This window comes from Coprinopsis cinerea (assembly GCF_000182895.1).
Source record: "Coprinopsis cinerea okayama7#130 chromosome 5 map unlocalized cont3.5, whole genome shotgun sequence".
Classification (NCBI taxonomy): domain Eukaryota; kingdom Fungi; phylum Basidiomycota; class Agaricomycetes; order Agaricales; family Psathyrellaceae; genus Coprinopsis; species Coprinopsis cinerea.
This window is the reverse complement of record NW_003307540.1, coordinates 149126-176554: the sequence shown is the minus strand read 5'-3', so window position 1 is coordinate 176554 and position 27429 is coordinate 149126. Positions and strand designations below refer to the sequence as shown.

At 51.2% G+C, this 27429-nt stretch overlaps 9 protein-coding genes across 9 annotated transcripts; 4 read left to right on the top strand and 5 right to left on the bottom strand.

Moving 5' to 3' along the window:
* Positions 1-538: 538 nt before the first annotated feature.
* On the bottom strand, positions 539-2531 carry CC1G_08877 (hypothetical protein; the record flags this gene model as incomplete). The annotated part of the gene is made up of 5 exons (XM_001839446.2): positions 539-1307; positions 1369-1588; positions 1642-2293; positions 2348-2412; positions 2468-2531. 5 exons carry the CDS (start codon positions 2529-2531, stop codon positions 539-541), a joined length of 1770 nt encoding a protein of 589 aa, XP_001839498.2.
* Positions 2532-10597: 8066 nt separating this feature from the next.
* CC1G_08879 (haloacid dehalogenase-like hydrolase domain-containing protein 2) lies at positions 10598-11738 on the bottom strand (the record flags this gene model as incomplete). The annotated part of the gene is made up of 3 exons (XM_001839448.1): positions 10598-10767; positions 10840-11342; positions 11443-11738. The coding sequence occupies 3 exons, from the start codon at positions 11736-11738 to the stop codon at positions 10598-10600; spliced, it is 969 nt and encodes a 322-aa protein (XP_001839500.1).
* Positions 11739-13133: 1395 nt separating this feature from the next.
* CC1G_08880 (hypothetical protein) lies at positions 13134-14173 on the bottom strand (the record flags this gene model as incomplete). Its single annotated transcript, XM_001839449.2, has 4 exons — positions 13134-13361; positions 13522-13691; positions 13818-14091; positions 14159-14173. 4 exons carry the CDS (start codon positions 14171-14173, stop codon positions 13134-13136), a joined length of 687 nt encoding a protein of 228 aa, XP_001839501.2.
* A 1397-nt stretch (positions 14174-15570) lies between these two features.
* On the bottom strand, positions 15571-17470 carry CC1G_08881 (co-chaperone; the record flags this gene model as incomplete). Its single annotated transcript, XM_001839450.1, has 4 exons — positions 15571-15996; positions 16068-16746; positions 16804-17245; positions 17296-17470. The coding sequence occupies 4 exons, from the start codon at positions 17468-17470 to the stop codon at positions 15571-15573; spliced, it is 1722 nt and encodes a 573-aa protein (XP_001839502.1).
* A 427-nt stretch (positions 17471-17897) lies between these two features.
* Positions 17898-18701, bottom strand: CC1G_08882 (hypothetical protein; the record flags this gene model as incomplete). The annotated part of the gene is made up of 3 exons (XM_001839451.2): positions 17898-18199; positions 18266-18439; positions 18499-18701. 3 exons carry the CDS (start codon positions 18699-18701, stop codon positions 17956-17958), a joined length of 621 nt encoding a protein of 206 aa, XP_001839503.1. The 3' UTR covers positions 17898-17955.
* Positions 18702-20886: 2185 nt separating this feature from the next.
* CC1G_08883 (hypothetical protein) lies at positions 20887-21518 on the top strand (the record flags this gene model as incomplete). Its single annotated transcript, XM_001839452.1, has 4 exons — positions 20887-20938; positions 21021-21084; positions 21138-21234; positions 21273-21518. 4 exons carry the CDS (start codon positions 20887-20889, stop codon positions 21516-21518), a joined length of 459 nt encoding a protein of 152 aa, XP_001839504.1.
* Positions 21519-21848: 330 nt separating this feature from the next.
* Positions 21849-23406, top strand: CC1G_14535 (hypothetical protein; the record flags this gene model as incomplete). Its single annotated transcript, XM_002911057.1, has 11 exons — positions 21849-21883; positions 21936-21948; positions 22005-22059; positions 22116-22169; positions 22227-22373; positions 22446-22476; positions 22535-22595; positions 22662-22706; positions 22761-22877; positions 22937-23097; positions 23151-23406. The coding sequence occupies 11 exons, from the start codon at positions 21849-21851 to the stop codon at positions 23404-23406; spliced, it is 975 nt and encodes a 324-aa protein (XP_002911103.1).
* A 524-nt stretch (positions 23407-23930) lies between these two features.
* CC1G_08886 (hypothetical protein) lies at positions 23931-25686 on the top strand (the record flags this gene model as incomplete). The annotated part of the gene is made up of 13 exons (XM_001839455.2): positions 23931-24013; positions 24071-24080; positions 24131-24150; positions 24199-24231; positions 24293-24389; positions 24451-24482; positions 24539-24569; positions 24632-24664; positions 24721-24797; positions 24852-24906; positions 24968-25186; positions 25246-25303; positions 25368-25686. Exons 1-13 carry the CDS (start codon positions 23948-23950, stop codon positions 25684-25686), a joined length of 1050 nt encoding a protein of 349 aa, XP_001839507.2. The 5' UTR covers positions 23931-23947.
* Positions 25687-25947: 261 nt separating this feature from the next.
* Positions 25948-27423, top strand: CC1G_14534 (hypothetical protein; the record flags this gene model as incomplete). Its single annotated transcript, XM_002911056.1, has 8 exons — positions 25948-26001; positions 26490-26520; positions 26577-26609; positions 26665-26741; positions 26793-26847; positions 26900-27124; positions 27178-27227; positions 27313-27423. 8 exons carry the CDS (start codon positions 25948-25950, stop codon positions 27421-27423), a joined length of 636 nt encoding a protein of 211 aa, XP_002911102.1.
* Positions 27424-27429: the final 6 nt, after the last annotated feature.

Below are 27429 nucleotides of genomic sequence, written 5' to 3'. Positions count from 1 at the left end.
ACGAATTTCGAACTTGGAATGAATGCAATATAACTGATAACGATGAAGATGATGATAACGCAGAAAGTCTGATTCCAATATCAATACGAATAATGATAGAACATCTGTAACAGTAACCTACTGGGTAGTACTAAGAAGTAGCAGTAGTCGTGAAGGAATCAGCAGACTTAGCAGGTAGTAGTGGTAGAATACCTAAAAATGCGATGACGAAAGCGATGAATGGATGATGGATGATAAAATGTTGGATGCAAGAGGATGGATGATGGAAAGAGGACGGCGGACGGTTGGTTGGCTGACTGACTGACTGAATGACTGAAAACTCGGTGCAAAGCATCTAGGCGCGGGGTTGGTTGGTATCAAAAAGGGAGGAGGAAACAGCGAGGGCGCTGGAACAGCTTGAAGCGATATGATACATTGCAAGAAGGAAAAAAAGTTCATGATCGATCGTGAAGAAGGGGAATATGAAAACGGGGAATAGAAAAAGGAGATGATGCCATGAAACCGGGAAGATGCCCCTAGCGTTCGATGGAAGAGGAACCTAGCAGATAAAGTCGAGTCGATGATGTGATAAGAGGAAGAGGAGATAGTCATCAGCAGAAGGTAGCAGGGAACTGGAACTTGCAGAAACGAAGGCGATGCGATAATGATCCTCGGTTAGGTTCGCCCGGAATAGCTGTGCCTGGAGGACGGTGGTTCCGGCGCACGAGCTGGTGTCGAGGCGAACGCTGGCCTCAGCGTCGTAGAAACGATGCGGTTCTCCGTCACCGTCCGAAGATATGGATTCGAGGCAGTGTAGATTGGTTCTTTGTGGATTGTTGGCGGCCCGTGTGGATGGGAATGAGGATGTGAGTGCGAATGGGACCTGGACGGATGAGATGATGGCGTATGGAGAGGAGGAGATGCGAGGGAGATGGTGAGGAGGAATGGAAGCTCGAGCCAGCAGGCGTGTAGGATCGAGTACCAGGCAGTGGGTATGGGTGATGCCTCGGAGACCTTGGGTAGTCGTAGTGATAAGACATCGAGGGGGAGTAGCGATGGGGTGGGTAGTGCGACGGAGGTGGGGGCGGCGAGTGATGGCTACCATATCCCGGAGGAGGCGGAGGGTATTGGTACTGATGAGGCACGTCTTCCGGGTGGCGAGAAGAGTGGTGCGGGGACCGACGATGGTAGGGATAATGGTGGGGAGGGATCGAAGCCGTCGACGATCGCGATGATCTTTCATGAGGAGCGCGAGGCATCGCGTGCGGGCTGCCTGACCACGCGGCAGGGTGCAAATCGTACTCGAGGTCGTCGTGGCGAGGTGCGTGCTTTCCATAATCCGAGTCGTACCCATCCGATTCGTCACTCCCAGGATATCCATTGACTGACCGTCCGTAAGGATCAGAAACGCGACGCATGGGTGCCAGATGAGGGGCGTTCAAATGAGGAGGGTGTCCTTCGAGCATCGAGTTGTCGATTCGACGTCTCCTGCGTCGGATTTCTGTGGGCTGGCGGGCGAATCCAGGGGATGCATGATTGCGATAGTGACGTCGCATGTTTGAGTTGACGTTGAATTCACGACCACAGTTCGGCCATGGGCAACGGAACGCTGTGACGATCTTTCAGTCTCGAAACGTAGGGCATAACGAGGATGAAACTCACGAGTAGCGCCAGTATGAGTGTTGACATGGATTCTCAGGCTACTCGGTCGATTGAAACGTTTGAAACACGTTGGGCAAACATGCTTCTTTCCTGAGCTAGCTTCATTGGCACCCTCTTCTTCACTACCATTGCCGACATTATCTTCTTGGGAAGCCAGTGGGCCCCCAGAGTGAGGACGCTGTCCGGAAACGGGAAACGAGATGATGGAGGGGTAACTTGTGGATCCATTGTGGTTATTGGTGCCAGCCGATCGCGCTTGCTGCTGTGGGTCATTGATGTGCATCCCAGCCATGTCAGCGGGCAAGTTGTGGCTCCCACGCGGCTGAGAAGAGGTCGAGGGAGGGGCTGCGGATGATGCGTCTGATGGCGGGCCTGGGGGTGGCGTCGCAGAAACTGAAACACGAAAGGCAGGGGCTGAACCACGCTCGACGCCTGCGCCAGACTGGTATGTAAGGGCGGCACCCCGGTTTGGATATGTGGTACTCGATGTCAGGTGTTGCAGCGACGAACTGCTGGGATCTGAGCGAAGGACGTCAAAGGAGACGTCGTGGGGTCCCTCGTTGGTAACCGGTCGGCCTCGTGATGTGGATAGTTCTGAATGCCTCGACGACGGTGAACCCTTGGGTGATCGCGACGAACGTTCGGACGATTCCTGACATATCGTCAACTTGGATTATCCAAGTGAAATCAATGTCAAAGTACTCACTCGAGATTTCCCTTTCGATCCAACTTCCTTCAAGTCATTCTTGTTTTGAGCCCGCTCTATATGTTCTGCCAGAGTCGCATGTCAGATATTTTCCAATGACGACGGAGAGAAGAAACATACCTGGGAACATCTCGTGTATACTAGGCAACGAGACAGTCTTTGAGGAAGAGGACGGAGAGTCCATGATTTGAATGACAAGCGGGTGATTTGCGCAGGGGAGGACGCGGGAGGCAGCGAGGGTTTATATATGTTCGGAGGCGGTCGCAGATGAATCGGGAGCTATTTGAATACCGGTGTGGACTAAAGCGGCAAAGGGGAGAAGCAAGGGGAAAACGAGGTGAAGAAGAAACAAGTTTGGGCCGAGCGGAATTGACGCCAAAACTAACCAAAACAGAAAGATGGCAATCGGCGACAAACGTTGGGAACGTCCCCGATGGATTCGCCCTCCATTTTAAGGATTAACGCTACCGTCTTGGCCCTCTCCAAACGGCAAGGATTGGCGCATCCGATTGTCACCACAAATTTCATTCTCCGCTTTGGGATTTCCGGTAAAAAATAATTTCCTGCACAAATCGCGATTCAGCTGATGCACTGCGGATCGTCGGGCGACAACTCATCATTTCGTATTGTTTCCAAGATCTCAATTCCTCTCCAGCGCCTCTCTCCAACGATCAGTCTCTTTATACGGCCAATTCGGAGCGCTTGAGCGCGTTACAGCACTTCAAGGAGGCACAACCCCTCCTGACACGTATCTACTGCGCCTGCACTCGCTACGCTGTTCACGTGGGATTCCACTAGCCGTTCTGGGTAAGACTAACTTTGGGATCTGCGTCCGCTCTATACGCTAGAACTATTCCTGTTTGACTCTCTGATATCCCACACACAAGCTCGCACTCTGGCTCCATCCATGCAGGGTCGTCCCACTTCAAATGCATTCCTACCTTCATACCACAGGTCAGTCTCTCGACACCCATATAATTCAAACTCAAAGCCCCAACCCGCCATTCCGTCAATCAGGTAACAACAGCTCCTCTAGAAGGTCGACCCTTGTCAATCAGGCCTTCTGCCATCCCAAATGTAATTTCGCCTCGCTTTCAGCCGCATATGTACGATCCCGGCGACTCGCTTATTTGCCGTGGACTCGTGCCTTTCTGCCACTGGGGTGTCGCCTGGAGGGGCACCTTCCGTGCCAATGACTCAGACACCGGTCGGTTCGCGTTCCCTTCGTCTAGCGAACGTTCTGGCTGGTATGGGCACCCAAATTCCTTTCTGCGACAGCTTGCCTAATTTCCTTGCTTCCAGGCATACCAGCTGTCCCGGCATTCTAAATCTGCGTGTCGGTGTGGATCATCCGTCCAACGATCATCCTTGCGTCCATCACCTTCACGGGTGGCTTCCTGTACCCAGGCGTCTTGGCTACTTTTCACTTTGGGCATAAAGGCAAGAACGCTCTATGTATAGCCAAAAAAACAAACTTTCCATGCCTCCATCGATAAGTGGCTATTTGGGGCTCTCGGCCCTGTGCTCCATCGTTTGGTAGTTCTTATCGATGGAGGCGGTCGATCACAAGGTATGTTTGCACCCTTTCTTGTACAATCATAAGGATGTCGGACCCTGCCTCGTTACAGACATGATCCACATTGGATACCCATTCACGGATAGGTCCCTGCACCCACGGATGAAAATCATCGATGGCTATCATGCTATCATCGATGCTCAGAGCCAGTCAGATGGACCTGGAACGGATCGATAAATAAGGATATGCTAATCCCAGACGGGATGCCTTCGGTAACCTGCCTCGGCATTATCTGTTGTTTCTCTGGGCTTCTTACGGATCCAAAATGAACCCAGGGAAGGACGAGCAATCGGCCTTTTATGTTAGATGACGTTCCCTAAACGATTCGCCCTTGGACAACGCGGACCATGACGTCTCTCATTGTCTCTCGTTATTTTTGTCCAAACGCTTTGGACATTCTAGACCCGTTTCTCTTGATGTTGGAGCGGAACTGATTCAGCAGGTAGCTGACAGAGGTAGAGGGTGAGTCCGTCGGTGCTGCTACTAGGCTGCATGCGCACTTACATATGTATCACCGAACTTGCAGGTAATATCATGTCGTGGCACGAGCTAGAACCCTGTGAAGGGCATGATCGCTCTCCTAGCATCACCCTGTTATCTTTTCCGTGCGTTGCCAAAGGTTAACTGAACTCCAGAGCAACGATACCCCCGCTACCTTCCTATTGCGTCCTTCGTTATTACTCATAAGTAACCTTGTTGTTTTCATTACATCTCTTCGCAAGACGCACCTTCGCCCCGTGCAGCATCACAATCGCACACATTCAGTTTCATCACACGGTCTTGGTATGAGCGTCTTCATCCCAAGTCGCCGATGGGTTTCCTAACTGTCACTCATCGAATGAAGCTTTTTCCAATCAGAATGGACTCTTTCAATCTGCTGTCTTCTCGGACTTCATCCATCGTACAGGTTGATCCTATACCGGTTACTAAGTCCTCGTAGCTCAATCAGTTGAATGCCGGGCTTCCAAATAGAAAACTCCTTGGGCAATCATCGAACGCTTCTGCCCTCCTTCCAATCGAACACGCACGCCCCCCTTTTTCAGCGTAGAGCATCACCCGTTCTCAACCTTGTCACTTTGAAAGCTTGAGTCTCTCTACCTGTTTCCCTTCCTTCTCAATGACCGTACGCTCACCGGCGACGAATACAAAAGAGAAGAAGTGAAAAACGAAACTCGGACGATTGGCAAAACCCTTTAACTCTATTCTACTCTCGTCGCACAGTGGTTTACGTAGGGTTGAAGTGTGCGTGAGTTGTTCATTTTAGATATGGAACTTTGATTGCCTAGTTTAAGGTTAACCGCTTCGAAAGGGAAAGTGGTGGATGTAAATCCCCGAACCCTGGAAATCCGAGTCGATTCGTGGCCAAGGGAGCGGGGGAAATGGAACGTGTTCGTCTCTCGTCACTGCTGCTCGACCTCGAGGCACCATTGCTCGCGTGGCTTGCGGTTATCGAACAATGGCGATCCCTCACATTTTTGTGAAGGGGATCTGGGTTTCCTTGAATGTAAGTTATACTGAATTTGGTGGGGGGGTTTTGAGTAACCGGTTGGATATCAGTTGGTGCGCAGATAGGGATCCCCTTGTACGTGCAACTCGGATTGTCCAATTTAGGTCTGGCGATCCTTTGCTGGTCCTCGTGTGGAGCGATTCTCATAGCTCACTTTTGAGGGCTTAATCCCAGAGTCTAAGGGCGCTTAAATGGGCTACTTTAGGGAGGTACGGTACGTAACAAACTCAGCGCCTTGAGTACAGCCAAGAATAGCTGCGATGTACTAGGTCGCAACTTTGGGCTCTGATCATGATCGTTCCCAGTTTCGGACTCTCCTTCTGTTTCTGTTCTACCTCTGACCGCCGAGAAAAAAAAATCGAAGCTTTGGGCGGCGTTTCTGCAACAGGCGAGAGGGGGCAGTACCAAAAATTCCTCCCAATCTCGACTTCCTTTCCTGATCCCAACTTTTGGGCAGAATCTTCCAACAAAATGTCGGGCGCCGAACAGGCAACAGTGTCAAAGTTGAGACCAAAACCAATTGCAATGTAACGATCCGCGCTATTCGAACTATTCGCAAAGTACAGAAACGCATATAGAATATCGTAGTACTAACCCGCTGCTGTTCAATGCAACCAGCATCCCTGGTTAAACCCGGGAAAGCCGTGAAACGACAAAGGACTCTCCTTCAGTTCTAAAAACATCTTTGATTTTAGTCGAGAAAGGAAAGGTTTACGGTGGTCGCGTAGGATTTGGTATGTCATGGCGAAATCAGCCCACTGGGGGAGACTTTGTTTGGTAAGGCCCCCTGGGCGCTAACATCAGTCAAACCTCCTGGATGGACTCAATCAAGTTCCGTTGCAGAGTAATCTGAATCGGAATTTCGGGCTCAGGACGTTACTGGCTATCGCGGGAGGATGGACATCATGGACCAAAAGTAAGGCACTATTGGACGACGTTCAATGGTGCGACACATTGCATCCCCGGACTCCCCTTGGCCGATGAAACATTGAGCGCTGATTGTTATGTCATTCCCCATTGCCTAGTTGGCGGTATGTATGGAGAAAGGCGATGCTCGCACATCATATCATATCAGGATCGCTGTTGTGAGCAAGGGACGTGGATCCATGAATAGCGTGGATTCGATTCTTACATATGTAAGTATCCATCTGAAGTGAAGGGCTTCTCTCGGTACATGTAGACACTCACACCACAGCTAAACTTGTCGTATTTGGAAATAAAATCAGGTGGGCGTTGGGCTTCTGACGTCTCTCGCTGGCCATCGCCGTATTTTTGGGTAACACCGTGTAGTCTTTTCTTATATCGATGGCAAGTCCATGAAACCCCCTGCACAGCGCCGGGAGCTTCGTGAAGTGACCTTGCCATCCGGCGCGATATCAGCTGTTAGTCAAAAGAACTTGGGGGTTTGACGTTGAAAGCCAAGCGATATTATTGGAGTGGTCCCCTGGAAGATGATTCAACCACACCGACGAGCCCGTGACACTAGTTTCTTGAAGAAACGGAGAGAAACTGGATAAATGGGATTAACACTCTGAGCGCTCGAAATAATTCCGAGTCGATCGCTCCCCCCAGGATCCACCCCGCAACTTTTTAACTTTGGGCGCTTGACTCTGTCGTATTTATGGCTCGCCGAATCTGTAATGCAGGATCGGCGAAAGCTCAATCCCAAGTGGTTTTAAATATCACCCTTCCGGGAGTCTGCCGTTTCATTATCGTCCTGAAATGTTGGAGAGAATGGTAAGCGCGCTGCTTGTTGGCCTACAGTACATCCATGTCCAAACAGCGCCCGTCCCTCTCTTCGCCGAACGAGCGGCATCACCGATTTCTATGTAATTCACATAGGTATACGTGCGTGTACCTCAGTTGTAACATAATTCAATTATCAACAACACACCCACAATGCCAAAGCACACGCTTGAGCTGAGCGCGTCTGCCACAAACATCGCAGTTCGCTTGCTTGAACTCTTGAAGCCCATGGCAGGCGGCAGTGGGCTAACCGAAATTTCTTGGCTCAACTAGTGAAACGAAACGCTGGAAAGAACGGTATCAACCGCCAATATGGCCCCTACATGACCCATACAATGTTGCGATAGCTTCACGACAATCGAACAAACCATCGGAATTCTTCGATCGACAGTTGAACAGCTTGAATGAATGAGAAGGTCCAGGATCGAGCAGATGAGTCGGAGAAGGAAGGTGATGAGATGGTTCGGGCATATATTACGACAAAGGTGTTTCGGTCGATTGTTGGGGTAGCGTCCAGCGATCTAGTATTCAGCCTCGAGGGGTTGATTATCAAAACACCACATTGAAAATAGAGACCACAACCGAAAACTCCGTGAAACGTTCGAGATGCCGCAGCATTCAGGGGTGGTTGTTCTCGATCGGTGTTATCGCCAGAGCCTCTTACGCCGAGTGGTAGTATGTCTCAACGTCCATTGTCGACCAGGAGCCTGGGGAAGTTGAACCTGGGTCGGCAATCGATCACCGTCAAGAAGCGGTAATGAGTTGAGAAGAGTAGGCCCTCCCTAGACCAGCAAGGCCTTCCTGGTCGGAGATCATGGCGTAGAAGCACTTCCACCAGCCTCACTACGATCCTCGAGGCAGACTAGGTGCCTTCTCTTCGCTTTAATCTTTGAACGCCGGGCTGCTGACATCGACCCACACGCCAGGACAGCACGCAGCGATGCAATGCATCGCAGGAATACCCACCCAGAACGAAATCGATGCCCTGACTTATCATGTGTTTCATTGAGTTGCGGGAGAAGTCGTTGGAAGCCATGGGCCCAAAGCTAAAAATGCCAATTAATGAACCTTCCGAGATGGAACGCCGCCGTTGTGGTTGCCACCCTAGATTGGCGGGTAATACATTGGACGAGCATGGCTCACTGGGATGGTCGAAAGGGGTCATCGAATGGGCGCTTTTTGGAGATCACCTGGTCATTCAACGTTCAACCCTGAATGATGAAGGCGGAAAGGTTCAGAGTCTCCATTGTTTCGACCTCCCGGGCAATGTAGAATTCGGGATCGTTGATCAAATGCAGTCGTTATAGATGTCGAGGAACAACGTACACCAAAGATGTTTCTCGACCTTTCCCTCCCCATTAATATTGAAGCCGTTGCCTCCAGTCTGATCTTGGCTAATACTAGCATTCGAAGGACGAAATCGTTTGACCTGGGATGCAGAAGCTGGGCAGCACATGCACATTATCGAAGGTGTCTCCCGCGGCCTAGGCTGTCTAGTGCTCATTGGCTCATTGAGTTGCAGTCTTCCCAAACCTCGAGGGAGGAAACTTACCCACGAAATCGCGGTGGGATCTTTCACAGTGGAGGTGATACTGCCAGTCCATAGACCAGAAGAATGGCCAGACGGGCCGCCCCATTCATTTATTCCCGACGCAGTTTACCCTCAACGTTACCCATCGCTTTTCGGGCGGTGAGGTGAGACGCGAGGTTTGTGTGGTCGAAGGTAGACGAGGGGGCGCCGCGCACTGTTACTGTACTTACCTTCCGGCGCCATTGCATACAACAATGAAGGGGTGCCTATGTGAGAGCGAACTAATAGTTAGCCAAAGGGAGCCATCATGAAAAGGTATGCTCCGGCGAAAACCAAGCCCCAAATCGGCCTGCTGGTAATCATTCTGAATGAAACCCATGCTTGCGCGTAAAGCGTTATACACACAATGGCCCAAGAGGCACACGGTTATAGTTCCCAATTGAACGAACGACCGAAATCGCCCACAGCTTGTCACACCACCCGGATTGGGACACCTGTGGGCCCCTCACCTCACGTCACATCGCAGATTCAAATGTAGCGTCGCAGCGACCAGCCGCAGCCTACCATAAACAAAGGTTGCCCAGAGGTCCCTAACAATGAATGAATGAAAGAGCTAAAGACACGTTAGAGGCGGGATTAGCAGAAAGGTGGGGCTTACTCGAGTTGCAGTTGATTGGCGTCCTGGCCTGCGAACCAGACTCGAGGAACCTAGTCCTCGACGGAGTCAAGACGCCGTTGACTGCGCGTTGCAGGCCGCCGCAACCCCTTGACCCATGTTTCTGGTTCCTTTGGCCACGGAAGTCATGAACAATCACGCCGCCCAAATACTCTCGCTCATATCTTTGAAAGCCGACCTCGAGAGCAATCCAGTCACGGGTATGAGAGCGTGTAGGCGGCCAGGGAAGTGCATTCGATAGCAAATGGTTCCAGACTGGTTCCAAACCCTTCCGAACACCCGTGGTCACAGTCGGGTATTCCAGCACCCTGCGGGAGAAGAAACCACGTCCCATTCCTTCCCGGGTACGTCACAGTGGAAGCCTCTCCAGAAAGGAAATACGCCTTTTGCAACCAAGGGTGTAAACGGGGTTTTGGGGTGGAAACTGAAAAAGGCAGGTAAGTGAGCGAAACAGGAACGGAGAATCGTTGAAAATACGACCTCAATGCAAAACGGAGCCACTCGGAAGCATTGGCGAGAAGAAACTGCAGCGGAGAAATCATCCGCGTTCAACGCACGGATAGGTTGCACCCGACATATTCTTCGGATAAATCAAGTACGGAAATAAAACCTCGCACTGAAATAATTAACGAAGAAGAGAGGTTTTCTTAGGCTTGCAGGCGAGAATCCCGCCCCCTGTAAGCGGTCAAGGATACAGGGTTAACTTCGGAAATCTTCACAAGCAGGACGATTCGGGAAGGGCATGGATTCCCGGCGTTTAGGCAGCCTGTGTAGGAGAGATCAGTCAAGCCCGCAAGGGAGAGGCACTACCGTGAAAAAAGAAATGTGACAATAAAAGGAATCATGCAAACTAGGACCGCCCTCCTACGGACGTCCGTTAGAGTTTGAGTGTGAAAGCATCGAAAACTGCAAGGCGTCTGAGCACGTTGACCCAGCCAAAGAAGGTAACAAGCATGAATGCGATCTCTGAAGATCTCGCTGCTCAGGGTTTGGGGGTGTTCGGCACATTTGTGAACTGCCTCGATGTTCATTCCCAATGCGGTCGTCGAATCCGCGACGATCGTCTTGTCGATCGCACTCACATGACAGAAAACAAGGGCAGAATGAAAAAGGTCCGTTTGTGATAAACGAGTCACTACAAACGAGTTCCTAATCCGAAAGAGCGAAAGGGAGAATGTTACTAGAAGTATACGCATAGAGACACAGAGGAATGTTTACATACTAAGAGGAGGCTTATCATCGTGTCTTGTTCCAGAATTGGAGGGCTGTTTCAGTTGCGTGCGGAGCAGGTCGTCAATAAAATCAGCAAACGAGTTGAACACCTCGTCAGGCGGTATTGTTCCTGGCCTCTTTTCGTCTCCAGGCCTGTACTTTCCAGTTTTGACTGAAGTCCAGACAGGTGATAACGTTTGCTTAGTGAAGAGGTGATAAGAGATGGTAATCAAGATTGACGCACCAAGTACTCGCCACAAACCCAATTCCAGAGCTCCTTCACCAAGATCTGCTTCAACATCGTCGCCGATAACAGCTATCTTTCCCTCGGAATCCTCGCCCGGACTCAACTCGCTGGGACCGAAATCCCGGATGACCAATTCGAAGAACGCTCTGGTAGGTTTGCCCACCACGTGTGCCTTGCTTCCCGAGGCGTGTTCAAGCGCAGTGACAAACGGTCCTGGGCCCAGAGAAAGACCAGGAGGGTTGTCCTTCTCTACGTATTTCGCTTTGTGCGTTGCGATGAGAGGCGGACGGTGAGGTCCTTTCGGAGAACCGTCGCCTTCCTCGCCCATGAGAATCCGGAATGCCTTGTTGAGGTGATCATAATCGAAAACACCCGGCGCAAGGCCCACAACCACTGAATCGAAGCCCTCAGCCGTACCATTGGTAGTGGATGTCCCTGGTTCGCCAGAAAGTTCGGCCAGAACCTCTTCGCTTGCCGACTTGGACAGGAGCAAGTACGGTCTAGGATAGATTCAATTCAAACATAAATAAACGTTGAATGTCAAGAGAAAGGTTATCAGTTACATGAGGTTTCGAACGGATGCAATTGAAGATGCCATACCGTTTCAAGCCCTTCTCTCGCAGAGAACGGGCGACGCTTCCAATGCTTGTCCAAACTTCTTTCTTATCACCACCACCACTTTCGTTGACATCTTGGAAATCGAAACCTAGTTTCCGCAAGCGACCGATCAGAGATGCAGTCGATTCCTTGCTCGAGTTACTGCACAGGCGGAACGGGATTCTCGACCCCCGTAGACGCTTCAAGGCGTCTACGGCATTGGAGGTCGGATTTGACCCAACATGGAGATTCCCAGAGATGTCTATAAGAAGAGCTTTGATGTGAGGTCTGGCTGTCATGGTGGAACGAGATAAAGAAATGACTTACATTCGGTTTGGCGTCTCTCAAATGGAACGTCATGGACAGAAAAAGAATCAAATGTGTTTGGGGCCTGATCGCGGCAATGTTTGGCATCGGCTTCTGGGACAGGCTACTCGACACCGCCACTGGGCGCTTGGCTGATGGGCGGCAAATGTGCATATTGCTTCCAGGCATGGGAGAGCAGATTGAAGCACGGGCTTTGCGAGTACCGCGTACACCGCCGATAATCATCTCGCACATCTTTTACGACACCTGGTTCCTGACATCCTCAGGACATGATATCTGGCCCTTCATTAACCAAGGCGATCCACGAAGAGATCTCGAGGTCAGGTGGAAATGTTGCAATGCGCCCGATTCAATCACAATATCTCCCAAAGCTTCCAACAGCTGAGGCCCCTTTGGATCTACCTGCGAATCATAATTCAGAAGCAAACGCTGAAGGTTTGTCCCAGCTGTGGTCGTTTTGCGTAAGACATCATGAAGTCACTCTCACCCAAAACCGCCCCATTGGATGAAACCTCCGACGAGTCTCTCGGTTCATCCTCCTTATAATTAGATGGGGGGCTGAAGATGTCCGGTGTGACTCAGAACCTTCGAAGCACGCACTTCACGAAATAAAGATCAGCGCCGTCACTGATGATCATGAGCGCCAGAGTCGGATCGACCTCGACGATTCTACAACCGCAATATTTCTGAGGATCCTGCAAGATTGTCTGCCTATTCTTAGTAACATGGATTGGCATCGCGGGGCCATCCTCACCTCGGACGCGACGGGACGGGTATTATTACCCACAGCGCTCAAGAGCTACCACGGGTTGAGTAGATATCAGAAAAGGTGTGAAGTGCAGCCTGTAAGGTGGAGTGAATGATGATTTGCGAGGGTTCCAAGTTGTTGATTCAGAGCCCGTGAGCGAGACGCCCGAGTTTTCGCTGGGACGAGTTTCGAAATACGAAAGAGGGAAAGGTGAAGAGTATCGAGACTCGAGCTAGGTCGGCACATCATGAGGATAAGAAATCTAGACGTCGTCGGCGGTAAGAATTACCTATAAGGAAGGGTGATTTTCGAATGTCCCAAAATATCTCAGAAGCATTCCCCAGGTCTTGTGAGTGGCGTGTTTGGAATTCTGCAAAGAATCGGCGAAGCGCTGGCCCAGACAGTAGTTTTTCGGAATCGAGGGAACTGGTTTTATCTCGTTGTAGAAATGAAGGTCGGAAACTCATGCTATTGAAGCCTCTCCGTAAAGATGATGGTTCCGCATAGGACGGTGCATTCAGTTCACGCTCATACACAAAAGAGTAAATCTGCCAATAACACAATACATAGTCATGACATGCAAACAACAAACAGTAACCATGGCCCGGGATGGGTCTACCTACACCTTCTGAACGACCTGCCCTTGCGGTCCTTGAGGAGCACCATGAGCACCATGAGCACCAGGGGGGGCCGGCGCATACTGCGGACCAAAGCTATCCTCCTCCAACTCCAGCTCCCTACTCCCCTGCACGAGGTCACAAGCCTGGCAGCAGAACGCCGCCATACAGTCTCCCCCGTCGCTTCCCCTGATGTTGTAGCGCTGGCGGATGGCGGCTCGGGTACCGATCTAGAAAGGTAAACGATGTAAGTCGAGATGTAAGTAAATCAGAATTATCAATTATACATAAGGCCGCCCACGGATACTCGAAGGGTGGGAGGTGGGTTGTATATGGAGGAGAGGGAGAAGATTGTAGATGGGGAGAAAGAGAGAAAGAAAAACTACACACCTGAAGGATCCACCCCATATCACACGCAACTTCCAAGCAGGTGTAAAGCCATCCATCAGGGCCGCAGAGACCGTCACGGTCAGGATCAGGCTGGCCAGTCGTCTCGAGGTGGTGCAGCCGGCGCCTGTTCCTGGCGTGCGCGAGGCAGGGGCACCACGATGCCAGACAGCCTATAAGTATTTAGGCACAGTTCATTCATTCAATCATTCATTCATTGATTTTTGTATTCGTTCGTTTTCGTTCATTCGTTCGTTAGAAAGGTTACTTCATGCAAAGCCATAGAGAGGAAAACTCACAAGTCTTGATATCTCCAAAACACCCAAGAAGTCCGTGGCTCCATTCTCGTTGACCATTGGCGTCGTAAGGAAGACCCCGAACGTTGCGGTTCCCGCCTCCCATGTTCATAGGAGCTGTGGGTGGGGGTTGGGTGTAGACGCCTCCAGGAGGTGGTTGGGCATAGATGCCTGTAGGTGGTGGCTGGGCATAGCCTCCAGGTGGTTGTTGGGTGTAGACCCCTCCAGCCTGAGGAGGTGGTTGGGCATAGCCCATAGGTGCTTGCGGTTTCTCGTTCTGCGAAACGAAGGAAGGAAGGAATCAATATCAGAATAGTCGCTAACAAGATGAATTGAGAACGTACGTAGACCTGCGCCATCTCTACTACCTATATCAATTGAGCGTTCGAAGAGGTCTTGGTATTCGTTAAGTCTGGGACAGCAGGAATCGGAGGCCTGGTGAGGAACGAAATCCGGGAAGTGGGGGGCGCCGGGCAAGAATCAAATCCTCGTTTCGGGGTATCAGGGTCTCTCACATTTTGTACCATCTCGTACACTCACAAAAGGAGCCGAGAGGAACCCGCTATGTACAGCAATATCAATAGTGCTGTAAAGGGACGAGCGCCCGTCGACCCGCTCGTGCCTGCATGTAGGCGCGCCGAGGTGACAACGACGCCGACGAAACCGATGCATAGTGTGCACTTTTGGTGGAGGTGTCCATAGAGTTCTGTTTGTAGACCACTGACCAGGCCGATGAGGGAGGAAAGGGCTATGTGAAGGGTGTCGGGACCCCTGTTGGCCGTTGCAGGACGAAAGCGGTCACGATGATGATTGGAGTCAGATCGCTATCACAGCCAAGCCGCCTCGAGGCGGCCGCAGGCGATTTAAGCTCCCATAAACTACTGGTAAGTATCTAACGAGTTGGTGACTGCCAAACGCTTGTCCCCCGTCGACACGATGATGATTGGAGTCAGATCGCTATCACAGCCAAGCCGCCTCGAGGCGGCCGCAGGCGATTTAAGCTCCCATAAACTACTGGTAAGTATCTAACGAGTTGGTGACTGCCAAACGCTTGTCCCCCGTCGACAACGAGTAGCGCCTTCCGATCAAATATATAAGATTCAAACCCAACTTTAGGGGCAGCTCTGTTTTCTCTCTCTTCCTGCTGGTTCTCGCGGTTATTTAGAATTCTGACATAGGTAGTAGCTCTTAAGGACCTATTCAGATGCTCACTTCCTGAAAGGATGAAGAAACCGTGAAGAGAAATGCCTTATACCTGTCTTATACCTGTGAGTCTCTCAAGCCCTAGTTTAGGGTCAGCCCTCCCGAGCAACTCAGGACCATTCTACACCAGTCCCTAGTGTATGGCCTTGGGACCAAAGTACGTGCTAGAATATGCATATAACATGTTTTACTTTCGAATACCACCTTTTTCCAAGCAGGACTCCCCTTCACAGTAGTAGAATTGGCATTGACCCTAGGATGGGGTTTGCGCTCTCTTTTATTTGATCGACGCGGCGACTGTCATTATTTTTGCAAACAGCTGTAACTGCATCGTAAAAAGGCGTATTATGGTCGTCAAAGAGTAATAGTTACAAATGTGGTATGTATGTATGATGCATGCAGCAAATGAACGACGAACAACAGATACGATGTATAACGTGAAGGACAACCAATAATGTACAAGAGGGGCCCCAAAGAAGGCGGCGACGAGGCGTTGATAACCGACTGCCCCCATCTTCCTCCTCTCCCCACAAAAACCCCATAAACTGGACCACTACCGACCATGACTGAAATGCCACTGGTAGCCACCACCGCCGCCAGCACCACCAGGACCGAACGGGCCGCCCTGCTGGAAGAACTGGCCCCCTCCTCCGCCCTGGAAGAACTGCGCGAACGGGTGCCCAGCCCCGCCGAATGGGTGGCCGCCCCCGGGTCCCTGGTTGGCCGGGTCCATGGGATCCTCGCCGGCATCGAAGCGCGCGCGGAGCTCGGGGTTGGAGAGCACCTCGTACGCCTCGTTGAGCGCGGCCATCTTGGCTTCTGAACCACCCTTGTCGGGGTGCGCGGCCTTGGCTGCTTTGCGGTACGCCTTCTTGATCGTCCGCTCGTCTGCGTCGCGCGAGACGCCGATGATCTTGTAGTAGTCCTTCTGTTTGCTTTGTTTGAGGAGTCGGTGGGCTTTGTGGAGTTTGTTTTGGATCTATAAGAGGGCAGGTGTCAATATTTGCATTCAGCGGTGGGGAGAGAGCGGGGGTGGGGTGAGGTGCTTACATTGCGATCTGAACGACCACTGGCTTCGAACGCCTTGTCGAATATCCGGACCGCCTCCTCGAACTCCTGCTCAGCCAACAGCCCTTCCGCCTTCCCAACGAGACCATCCACATCCTCAGCGCATCCATCCAGCGTCAACAGCTCCTCGCACCACCTCGACCGCTGCTTCTTGTACTCTTCCGAAGATTTGGCGATCTCGGCGAGATTGGTGTAGGCTTTACATAGTGACCGGACGATATGCTGACGTTGCGGCGACGATTTCTCGGGGTTAGGTAGGGTGATAGGGCTGAATGGCTTGCGTTTCTTGTGGGAGGTTGAGGAAGGGAGGAGCGTTGGAGGAACGAGGGGGAACAATTCTTCAGAGTTGCCAACGTTGGCTTGGAGGGCGTCTTCCCAGCGTTGGTAGAGGTTGGCGTTCTTCCCTCCGCCGGGCGTTACGAGCAACCGCACGATACCTTTCCAGTCCGATTTGGCGAGCAGGTTCTCGAGTTGCACGAAACTCCTGTCGAAACCCTTGACGAGGCGGTGGAGTTTCAGGCAGGGTTTGGAGTCGGGGTCGTAGTGTAGGCATTGCTTGAGGGTGGACATGGCGGTACCGGATGGTGGTGTGAGGAAGTAGGCGAGGCGGGCGATATTGGTTAGCAGTGCTGTGGAGGGTTGAAGGAGGAGCGAGAGTCGTCTATATGGTTGGCGACTGGTGAGGAGAATTCCAGGTCGATAGGAAATGTATACTTACGAGAGATCGGCTACGGAGCTCTCAACGTCTCCAGAGGCAAGTGCGCATTCCGCTCGCCACACGCGGACGTCGGCGGCGTGGCTGGCGAGCCGCAGCGTCTGACCTGCAGTGTCCACGCAAGCAGTCCACAGCTGCGACCGTCTCTCCTTCTCAGTCTTGTTCTTCAGCCGCTCTCCTTCATTGATATCGGTCTCCAACTCTTCTACATCCTTGTCCTTCACACCCTTCTTCGCTCGGACGTAGGCAGCCAGAGACTGTCGCGCCTGAACAAAGTCGCCCTCCTTGAGGTGGACGCGAGCCTTCATGTAGTGCGCAGTATCGAACGTGTTTCCGGTGAGCGACAAGACCTTGTCAAAATCGTCCAGAGCCGCAGTATGTCTCTGCAGAGACATGTACGCGGTGGCTCGCTTGTAATACAGCAAGTAGTCCGACGGCGATTGTTCTATAGACCTCATTAGCTTTCGCCCACATATACAAAACTTTACTACGCACCAATAGCCTCGGTGTAGATCTTGGCTGCTTCACCAAAGTTGCCCGAAGAAAGCAAAACATTGGCCCTGTTTATTAGCGGAACCAAACCTGGCGGGGTAACACCCGCTGCTGGGTCTGCAGCGACCTGCTGTTGGAGGACCAGCAGCAATAACGAGCCCAATGCTAGCACACGCATTGTGGACCAGCGACGTGAAGACAAAGAAGACGGTAGCGGAACAACTTGAACCAACGGACCTATATGACCTGCCTTATTCGTGTCGCAACGTGGCTTTCGCACGCCCAGCTTTGGAGCCCGGATGACGGTCCGCCCGTGACTCGCGAGCGCTTAATTGTTCTTGGCGCTACTGCGATTGAGGTCGCAATTGAACTACCATGGCTTACCGTCCGATGCAGAGAACAATACCTACGTAGGCTTGGTCTCGGTATGCATCTCACTCAATACGCTGCTCATGTCGAATAGACAGCCCTCCGTACACCTCGTCGAAGCCCCTTCCATACCAACAGTCAAAGTTTGTGGACAGCGTGACTTCCAACACTTGCTTCCAGGTCATCTATCCCGACACGCCCATACTCTTGCCTCTCCCCCACCTCTGACACAAATTGCACAAGCAAAAAAAAATGCATTAGTGTACCTCCATACGATAGTAATTAATTAATTATTTAATCGAGATCGTCGTAGAACTCCCGCTCATACACATCCATCGGCTCATCCCAACCTCGCTCCAAAAGCTCCAAGTCCTCCAACACAGCACGAGCATCAAGAACATCTTCAAAGTCCCTAGCATCCAATGAATCTTCGATGAACTCCCGGGCGTCGAACGAGTCGTCCAGGAAGTCTCGTGCGTCCATGAGGCTGTCATCGATGAAGTCTCGTTTGTTGTTGGCTCGCCATGCGGAGCCGGCGCTGAATGATTAAAGAGAAAGTTGTTAGTGGTTGTGAAGGGGGAAGGGGTGAAGGGGATGGACGAACCCGAGACCAACACCGATTAGACCGCCAAGAGCGGGATAGGCATACTTGAGTGCTCCAGCGCTCTTCAGAAGACCGGCAAGGTTGCGCGCATCGACTTCATCAATAAGCTCCCTTGCTTCCAATAAGTCCTCCTCGAAAGCACGTTTCTCTTTCTTCTTGAAAAGGGATCCCAGACTAAGTGATTAACTAGGTCAGGATCCTATGCAGTGAAGAAGAGGAGATTGAACACCTACCCAGTAGCGAGCGAAACACCAGTCGAGAGCATGCCGAATGTGTTCAATGCACTAGCCAAGCCGCTAAATTTACGCTCGACGAGCTCGACATCATTGAAATCCCGAGCCTCCATGTACTCCTCCGAGGATTGCATCATAGGGGCAGCCAGCGCGGGGGCAGCGACGAGGGCGGCGACAGCGAAAGACTTGGAGATTTGAACCATTATAGCTGAAAGTTAATACTAAAACTGGAAAAGAATGGATGGGCGCAAGTCGAGTGCAGAGAGAGTGTGTGTGGGTAGATTAGAAGCACTAGAGTAAGTAGAATATGCAGAGAGGAGAGTAGAACGAGAAAAGCGATCAACGCTTTGAGACGACTCGAGGGAGGATGGGGGTGGGGTGAGACCAGCTGGAGAAACCCCAATCACCGCTCCCACCACCCTCTTTTAAACCACAGCACGGGTGGTGTTTTGGTGCGTTTGCCATGAGGTCGAACTGAGGCTAACTACACCCGGCGCCGAAACCCGCCAAGATGGTGCGCAGGGAGTGATGCTGTGACGCTGTGAGGTGAGGCTGGGGATCACACTTGGCGAGCGCCCGGAACTGATCTGCCAGTTGCCAGCTGCAGGGTTCAGGGGTTGAAACAAGTTCGGTTAGTGTCAATGTGTTGAAGGGTGGCGTCGTGTAAATTGGGTTGGAGGGTTCGTACAACAGAAAGCCTCTTCATAGTGTGTTGACTAGAGTTCTTTGCGCCGATCATAGTGCAAAGAGGAGGGGACAGCGCCCATAGTAGACCCACAATGAACGCGCAAAATATGAGGAGCTTCTGGCGATTGTTGACATACATAACGGATCAGTCAAGTCATCAAATGATGAATACAGAAAATCTTTGTGCACTGGTCGGACCACTGGGAAACGTACGTACGCAGCCCCTATGCGACACCGCTCAGCGCGGGAATGTCGGGCGCTTCCCAGGTGAACACATAAAGGGTGGAGAACCTAGAGACCACCGACTGTGCTCTAGCTTCATTCGATCCATTCGCGCTCGGTCTCACGCGTCGCCTCGTGAGCGGGAGCGAAGGGAAAGCTCTCGGTAACGAACTTCCGAACCCTCGTCCAATGTATGTATTGGCATAGAAACCTCATGCGGTCAGGTCTCTCAGAGTCGGTGACACGCGCGTGCGCACAGAGCTCCGTTCATCTTGGATGATTTCGATCACCACGGGGACGATTTACTAATGACTTAGTCAAGTCAAATCGCTTGTACACTAGCAGATAGACCAGGGATGCCAGCTTACTGACGTTGGTCCACCCGTAAAAACCGGTAGACACGCCCTATCGCGGCGCTGGCAGCGAAAACGCAATTCGTTATCAACCACGAGCGCACTGCCTTGAATTATCATGATACATACGTATTTCTCGCAAATCGTTGCCAACGTCAGGCGAGCTGTGTTCTTCTGAGATGATACAGGTACAGATAGTATCCAACCGATTGTGACCTGATGATTAGCATGTATCAGGATTAGACTCCAGTCTACCCCGTTAGTAATATGGAGGCGCATCGACAGCCTGCTCAGCGATATCTTCGCACTGAAGACGCCGAATTTAAAAGGTGCGTTCACCCTTGCTGGTGTCGAGTTGGAGGTCAGCCTGTTTCCAACCTCAAAATTATGCCTCTAGGTGAAGTCATGGAAACCAATAGGGACTTTCTTAGGCAATTGAGGTCGTAGCTCTTCAAGCGCGCGCTCGTCACGGCAAGATGGCGGTCTGCCGCTTGGTTGCCGTCCTCAATTTTGAATATCCGCAATGATGGATCCGCAACGGCAGATGGCGGTTCTGATCGCCACAAATTGCCGTTCCTGATGGCTGCCAAGCCAAGGCCTTGTCGGATGCTTGTCCTCTGACCGTCACCATCCCGTTGGACGGTTGGCCTGCTCTTTCCGATGTTCACGAATACTTGCGCTACCATCATCCAAGTATCCAACGTCTACGGACGAATGGAACAATGAATGGCCCTCATGCAGTATTCAACGCCCTCTCGCGCTCTCAGGCTGGAATTCTTGAGGTTAAATTTTATGGACCGACATCGACCTCCCAACTTGCGCGCTCCACAGCGCTATCTAGGGGCTAGGGGGCCTTGACTTTCACCTCGCCTCTATACGAATCCTCTACTGTACCTTGGTCGCGGCAGACTCACCGAGTTTTTCGGGGAACGACCGATAGCTTTGGGTAGCTTGGCGTGATAGCGCGACTGCGTCCCTGAAGATTGTCTATGCCTGATCCCAGTGGGTGGACAGAGGCGTTCTGATGGATGCGCTGTATTAGGTGATCATTCAAGTGCCTTTAATTGCCTCTCCTATGTACCAATTAACAACCCCTTCTAGGGACAAATTCAGGTCCCCAACCACTATGCGTACCACATGTGTACGCAAAGGCAAGCCCCCAGTTCGTGCGGAAGCATGTAGGCGCCTCCGTCAGAGTCTAGCCGTCAAATTTGCTTCCATCTCCTTCCTCACGGGGGTATATCTCTCGAGGTTTCGCAGCAAGCGCAACCAGCACAAATTTGGACCAGTACATACGCGCGGGCGTCGCACCGGTCATTTGCAGGTTGGTCCAAGCGATCACTTGATCATCGCTGCAATCCCACAGATAATGCACAGATCCGAGTCGGCAGAAGGTAGCCCAAAGTCAGGTGTACAACCTCTCGACATCTCGGGGGCGACCTGTCGAGAGTTCTCGGGGGCGCCTATCGACCACGTAACTATATCGTAAGTCGATACAACCTGGGGCCACAGTCTGTCAGTGGGGATATCGGTTGGGCGCTTAACTGGAGGGCAATCGCCAAGAACGCCACCTTTTTCCTTCCACGCCCTTCCCGTCTAACGGACGGTACGCGAATGGCATCCGAAAGGTACCTGGAAGGTACCATCTCCACGTGTCGAGACCTTTCCACTGTGCGCGAGCTGAATGTCCGGCGGCCGCACCCTCCGGAATCTTTTTTCGTCTTTACCGACGACCTGGCCTCGCTCGGGATCAAATGAACACGGACTGTTGCTGATCTCAGACTCCTTCTAATCGTTATTTTCGCCTTTTGTGGCTTCGCCTATGCAAGGACTTGCGATTTCTTCTCAGAGATCTCTCCCATGGGGTAGAGAATTACCGACGTCAACGTAAACGTTTGTTGACAGCCCTTTCTACATAAACATGGTCATCGAAGGAGGTTTTGGTTGCTTGCCGCCGGTCTTTCTCGTTCCTTTTTGCAGTATTTATTTGCGCTGAATCCTGAGCGCAGCCTCTAGACGCCGCCAAGTCTCGCTCTTCGTCGTTTAAGGGCCATCGAACGACTGGTGTGACTGGATTGATAAGAGAGGATGTCCGCTCCTTCACTTCCTGACCCTGTATTAATGTGAGTCTCCCTTTTTATCCAAACTCTGCGCTACTGCTGAGCATTCGGATAGTTCTGGTCCCATCGTACGTGTCCCCTCCTTCCTGAAATCTCGAACGTTCGGGCTCAACACCCATTCCAGCTGGTTGGGGCTGTGGCTTCGTTCCTTTTGTTCGGAGGATTCCTTGTTCAGCTCTGTACGTGTCGTCCGACCATCACTTCTCAACCGTTCTGACGAGTCTACTTTCGTCAGACTCTTACGCCTGCGAAGCTGTTCCCGGTCAAAACAGATGGCACCACTACTTGGGTATGAGATATTATATAGGAGAATTTACCTCCGGGCTCTAACTGAAGGCTTCCGTAGTTGGATCCATCGCTGCTCTCGAGGTCATCAACATATGCTTCATCTTCCATTCGGCATGGCAATCTGTCGTGCTCGCACTCGGAGACCCAGCACTCGCCCTCATTCCTCCTAATACTGCACCCGTACTTCAAATGCTGAATGGACTGAGTAGGTTTTTCTTTTTTTTTTTTTTTTTCTCCCCCGTCAGAAGTCATATAGCTAACCTGCCCATCGTCACAGTGGCCTGTTTGGTGCAGAGCTTCTTCGGATGGTATGCGGCTTCTTCAATCTCTGGCAACAACGAGGCAATAACAGGACGGGAAACTCAGGCGAATCTACATTTTATCGACGAGGAGATCTGAGAGGATCTTGGCCGGCCTTATCCCCTTGGTAAGCTTTATGGCTCGTCTCAGATTGTGTTGAAATTGAATCATAGCTCTCCGATTCGCACGACAGTTGGGATTAACGGGGTTGGCACTGGCAATCGCCGTTGGCATTCAGGTATAATTGTGCAGCGCTTCTCCCTGTTGACCTCTATTCTGACATGCCAAATAGTTCATCATGCTCAATAGCGATGGGACAGTCTTGAGCCGCATCAGCCTTACCATTAGTCTGCAGCTTGGTTGCCATCGGTTAACGGACGCTCTCATGACTTTCGGTATGGTCACAGTGGTAAGTCCGATGCTAGATCTTTCATGTGCCGTGCTGATTATGTTCCTCCCGTCTTCTAGCTCTGGCGCTACAAGGAACGTAGTATGGTGGCCGAAACGAGAAATCTTCTAAGTGCAATTACCCGAAATACTCTCGAGAATGGCCTCGCGACTACGGTCGTTGCCACCTTAAACCTCTCGCTCTTCTTGGCTCGTCCCAGTGATAACATCCACGTTGCGTTGTAAGTTTCAGACGACATGATTTGATGAATCCTCCTCACTTCAATCCCTGCAGCCATTATCTCATCGGTCGTTTGTACGCCAACGTTCTTCTTACGAGTCTTAACAGCAAGCGTCGCCCACGATCGAACTCGACTTCAAATAGGAACCCTACCTCGACCTTCTCCAATTCTCGATTCAACGTCTCAGCAGTTCCACCCACCGGGCGAGCAGTTGAATTGGAGGAATATGGCCGCGGCCAAGCTAAAACCAATCCAGAGATGTTGATCTCTGTTTCGAGAGAGGTGTACGTTGGGACTGAGTCCAAGTAGCTCATCGCGGCGTAATGTATCAGTACTGCCTTCTTAATTGTTTTAGCTTTATCGCTTGTAGATTACGCCTTGTATACATTTGGCAGACACTCGCTTGTATGTTAGAATTCGGAATAGGTCTCTATTATTTCGTGATAGGGGATGACGGGGAACCCCACAGACGCAGAACCGATACCGAATTAGTGACTAGCCGAAGCTAAAGACAAACAAAACCAAACTCGCGCAAGCGCCGTTCAAGCCGACCACCGTGACCGAAGTTGTTCTCAGCGACTATGCATGCCCGACTCTTGCCCGACTCGAAGCCGGCTCCACGTCTTCGTGTGCATCGTTTCCCAAAGGGACAAGACGAGCCACCGGGCGCCAGGATGCACATGTCCCGCAAATACAAAATAGATGGCAGAAGCGTCCTTCGTTATCAAAAAGAAGTCAATCTCCCAGATTTTCCCATAGGACTGGATGTCGATAAAGAGTAGGGCTTGGGAAAGAAGGTACATGTACCAACCCCCCTCTAACCACCACCTATGCCCCAGAGCGTGTCGGTATGACCGATGTAGCGTCCACGTACGAGTTTGGTATCAAAGTCGCCTCCCTCTTCTACGTCAAGACAGTGAGTGTAAATTCCGCCATTCTCCGGTATGGTAACAATGCTGACTCGAAGGTCTAGTGCATTGACAGTCAGTGTTAATGAAATGGTGGCTGAGCACTCGTTGACAGTCTGAATCAGTCGCAGGGATCACGGTATTCGTGCGTTTCGCGTACATCGTCCTCGAACATCACTGAGGGACTGAAAAGCTATACGACTATGTCCAAACCTTTTATGACGAGGTGAGAAGATTTTGCGAAATGACCTTGGCGATAGTCGTACAAATTTGAATGCATACTACAGGTGACCATGATCTGGACTGCCCGACTTTCCCTCGGAAAGGTCCTCTTCTTGGTAGTTCGATACACTCCTTTCGTGGACCTGACCTTGTTTCTGTCAAGTGAGTCGATGCGATCCTAGAATTGCGTTGATCTGACGCTCAACTATCCGCCGGGGTTTAGTGAATATCGACTCCCTCGTACCACGCCCATCCGTGCATCTCGAGTTTTCTCTGCCAGAATACGAACCCCTACTGACCCTACGCCGCAGACGTGTGTGGCAATGCTGGCAATTGCTGAACGTACGTTCCGAGTCAACCTTACCCGAAGGCGATTGGGTATTGACTTCGAAATGCCTTGCCAGTCTGCACCGTGCTCGGGATTGCTTGCTCAGAAGGTACCTAGTATAGTCTCGGAGTTTGAAGTGGATTTGACCGTCCTCGAATTGTTCAGCGATTCTCATCAGCTGCATCTGCGCTCTTCTGGGCGCACGCAAGATCTATTCCACTATTTTGTGGATATTTGTAGCTGTGAGTTCAATTTCTGTCTGCGCCCACAGCCAAATTGGCTCACAGGCAATACAGCTTTGCGTTGTGGTAGCGACGGTGTTCAGTATCCTATTTCTAAGCGCCGTGCAAGGTAGTATCCTCGCTTCACCGAAGCCCGATAGTATTGATGGTACTAACTGCATTTGTGACAGGTATCGCAGCACCGTGGCCTCTAACACGCTGCTACTTCCGCTATTCGCCCCCAAGCCGGGCCCTCTTTTTGGGCCGTCTTTATTATATCCTGCTTGCTGCGGAATCGGTCGCTGCCATCATCGCAGTCTCCGTCGGCGTTAAGAAATACTGGAGGCATGGAACTAAGATAACGACGATCCTGTACAGGGATGGAACTATATATTATATCGCGTTACTCAGTAAGTAGGACGGCTTTCCAATCTCACCCAGGCTCTCGGGTCTCTCACCATCTTCTTAGCATGCACTATTCTCAATATCATTACAAACTTACCGATCGGGGTTGGCCCTCTCAATCTGTAAGTATCCCCTCCCTCTCTTCAACCTGTAGCCCATTCACCTGCCCTCATTCTCACTCGATAGCTTTCAACGATCTATGCACGCCATCCTCGCAAACCGATTGCTACTCGACACCCGACGACAATTCCAACGGTACTATACGGAGGAAGATCTGAGAACAGGACCGGTCTCCGAAATGGAGTTCGGCAGTGCGGGAGAACAGATGGAGATGAATGCGAAAGCCAAAGCGATGGACTCCCAATCAACGGGCGAGGAAAACTTTCGCAATCGGGAGACAAGGTCAGGAAGTTCGGGCCCTACAAGTACCCTGCGACCGATTGGTGTCAATGATGATGACGGTGGTATTTCTGTGGTAGACAGGTCGGACTCTGGGCGAATATAACCACTCTTCGGCGTCGTAACTTAATCATCTTCCTCAGGAGTCGATGTAGATTGTTGTCACCATGCCAAGGCTCTCACCAGCGATTCCATTATCAATCAATGTGGCAGATCTATGATGAGTGGAGAACGACTCAAGTTCTGTCAGGCTTATTCTGCTGCTTTCTTCTTTTCATGCGAAAGAAGTTGTGCACTGAGAACCTTGTACATAAGAAAGCTCCTAGAGGCGAGGGGCCTTCTCCTTGCCGCCTTCTTTATTCCTGCAATGTCTGATGTAGTTGCATTCGAAGGTATTGCTTATCTCTTCTTTATTCGAAGGGTGAGTCCATTGCGATCTCTTCGACGAACCTCCCACACTTATACATTGAATTTACTTTCATCTTCAACTTCGAAGTAATGAGCGTGTCTGTCTTCGTGAGTACCAAGCCTTTAGCCACTGGACTCTTTGAGAAAGTCGAATTATTTGGATTCGGGAAGCTCTATGACTACGCCATAACCCTCGGTGAAGAGGTCAGCAATACGCTACGTCGCGCAGGCCTACTCCATGCTCGAGACTTATATCTGACTCAGATTTCTATGATTTGGCTTCACGCTTTTCCTTTGGGAAATGCCTCTTCCTGGTAAACCGTTACACACCTTTCCTGGATCTTCCACTGCTACTGGGTACTACCATCCTCGTCTCTTTCTTGGATGAATATGATGAAACCTCCTACACACAGTCAATGTCGATCACTTGGCCCTTGAACCTGAGGTAGGCGATCTTTATCTTGTTTGTTCCTTCTTGTTGATTTATCGGGAGATTTTTAGACCTGCATTACTTTCTTGATTATCACTCAGCGTACGCGTACTATTGCACGATTAAAGACTTCCCTTGACGCACTGACTGCACAACAGTCAGCTTCATCGCTGGAATCGTCGCCTCTGAAGGTTACTAAATAACTCCTCAGCGGTGGAGAAGCATTTGACCATATATTCATCGCAGCCATACTCTTTACCACAATAATCGCACTCCTTGGAGCCAAGTTGGTCTACACTACTCTCGTATGGGGCTTTGTTGTGGTCAGTCTCTGCCCATTGACACTTCACCTGCACAGCCAATGATCCCCTCAGGTATGCGTAGCGATCGTCCTTGTCTTCAGCGGCCTGTATCTAAAGTCGGTCGCGTGTGAGTCACCATGTATCATATGGTGCTTAAGATAGTGCTCATATTCCATCAGGTGTTCCATCCCCCTGGCCATCAGTCATAGCCCGGTGCTGGTTCGAAAACTCCCCGCCCAGTTATGCATTATACCTTCCCCGAACCTTCTACATTCTCTTAATCGCCGAGGTGGTTGCGACTGCAGTTGCCATTACTGTCGGAGTTAGGAAGCACTGGCGAGAGGGAAGTAGGATAGCCGTCGTCTTATACCGGCACGGAATGATCTACTATATCGCATTGCTTGGTACGTGTTTCGGAGTTAGATAAATTACATTACATCCACTGAACATAGCACAGGGTGCACAATCATTAACATGGTCACCAATGCCCCGCTCCACGTCAGCCCAGTGAGCTTTGCGCTGTGAGCCTCCCCCTCCTATTCCTTGGGAATCGCGGCACGGTATTCACGAGAGTGCTGTGCAACCAAAACAGATTTCAGAGATCCATGCTTGCGATACTCGCAAGCAGACTCTTGATCCACACCCAAAAGTAGGTACAACGGTTACACTCTACCTCAGCCGCAACGGGGATGTCCGAGCTTAACTTCAC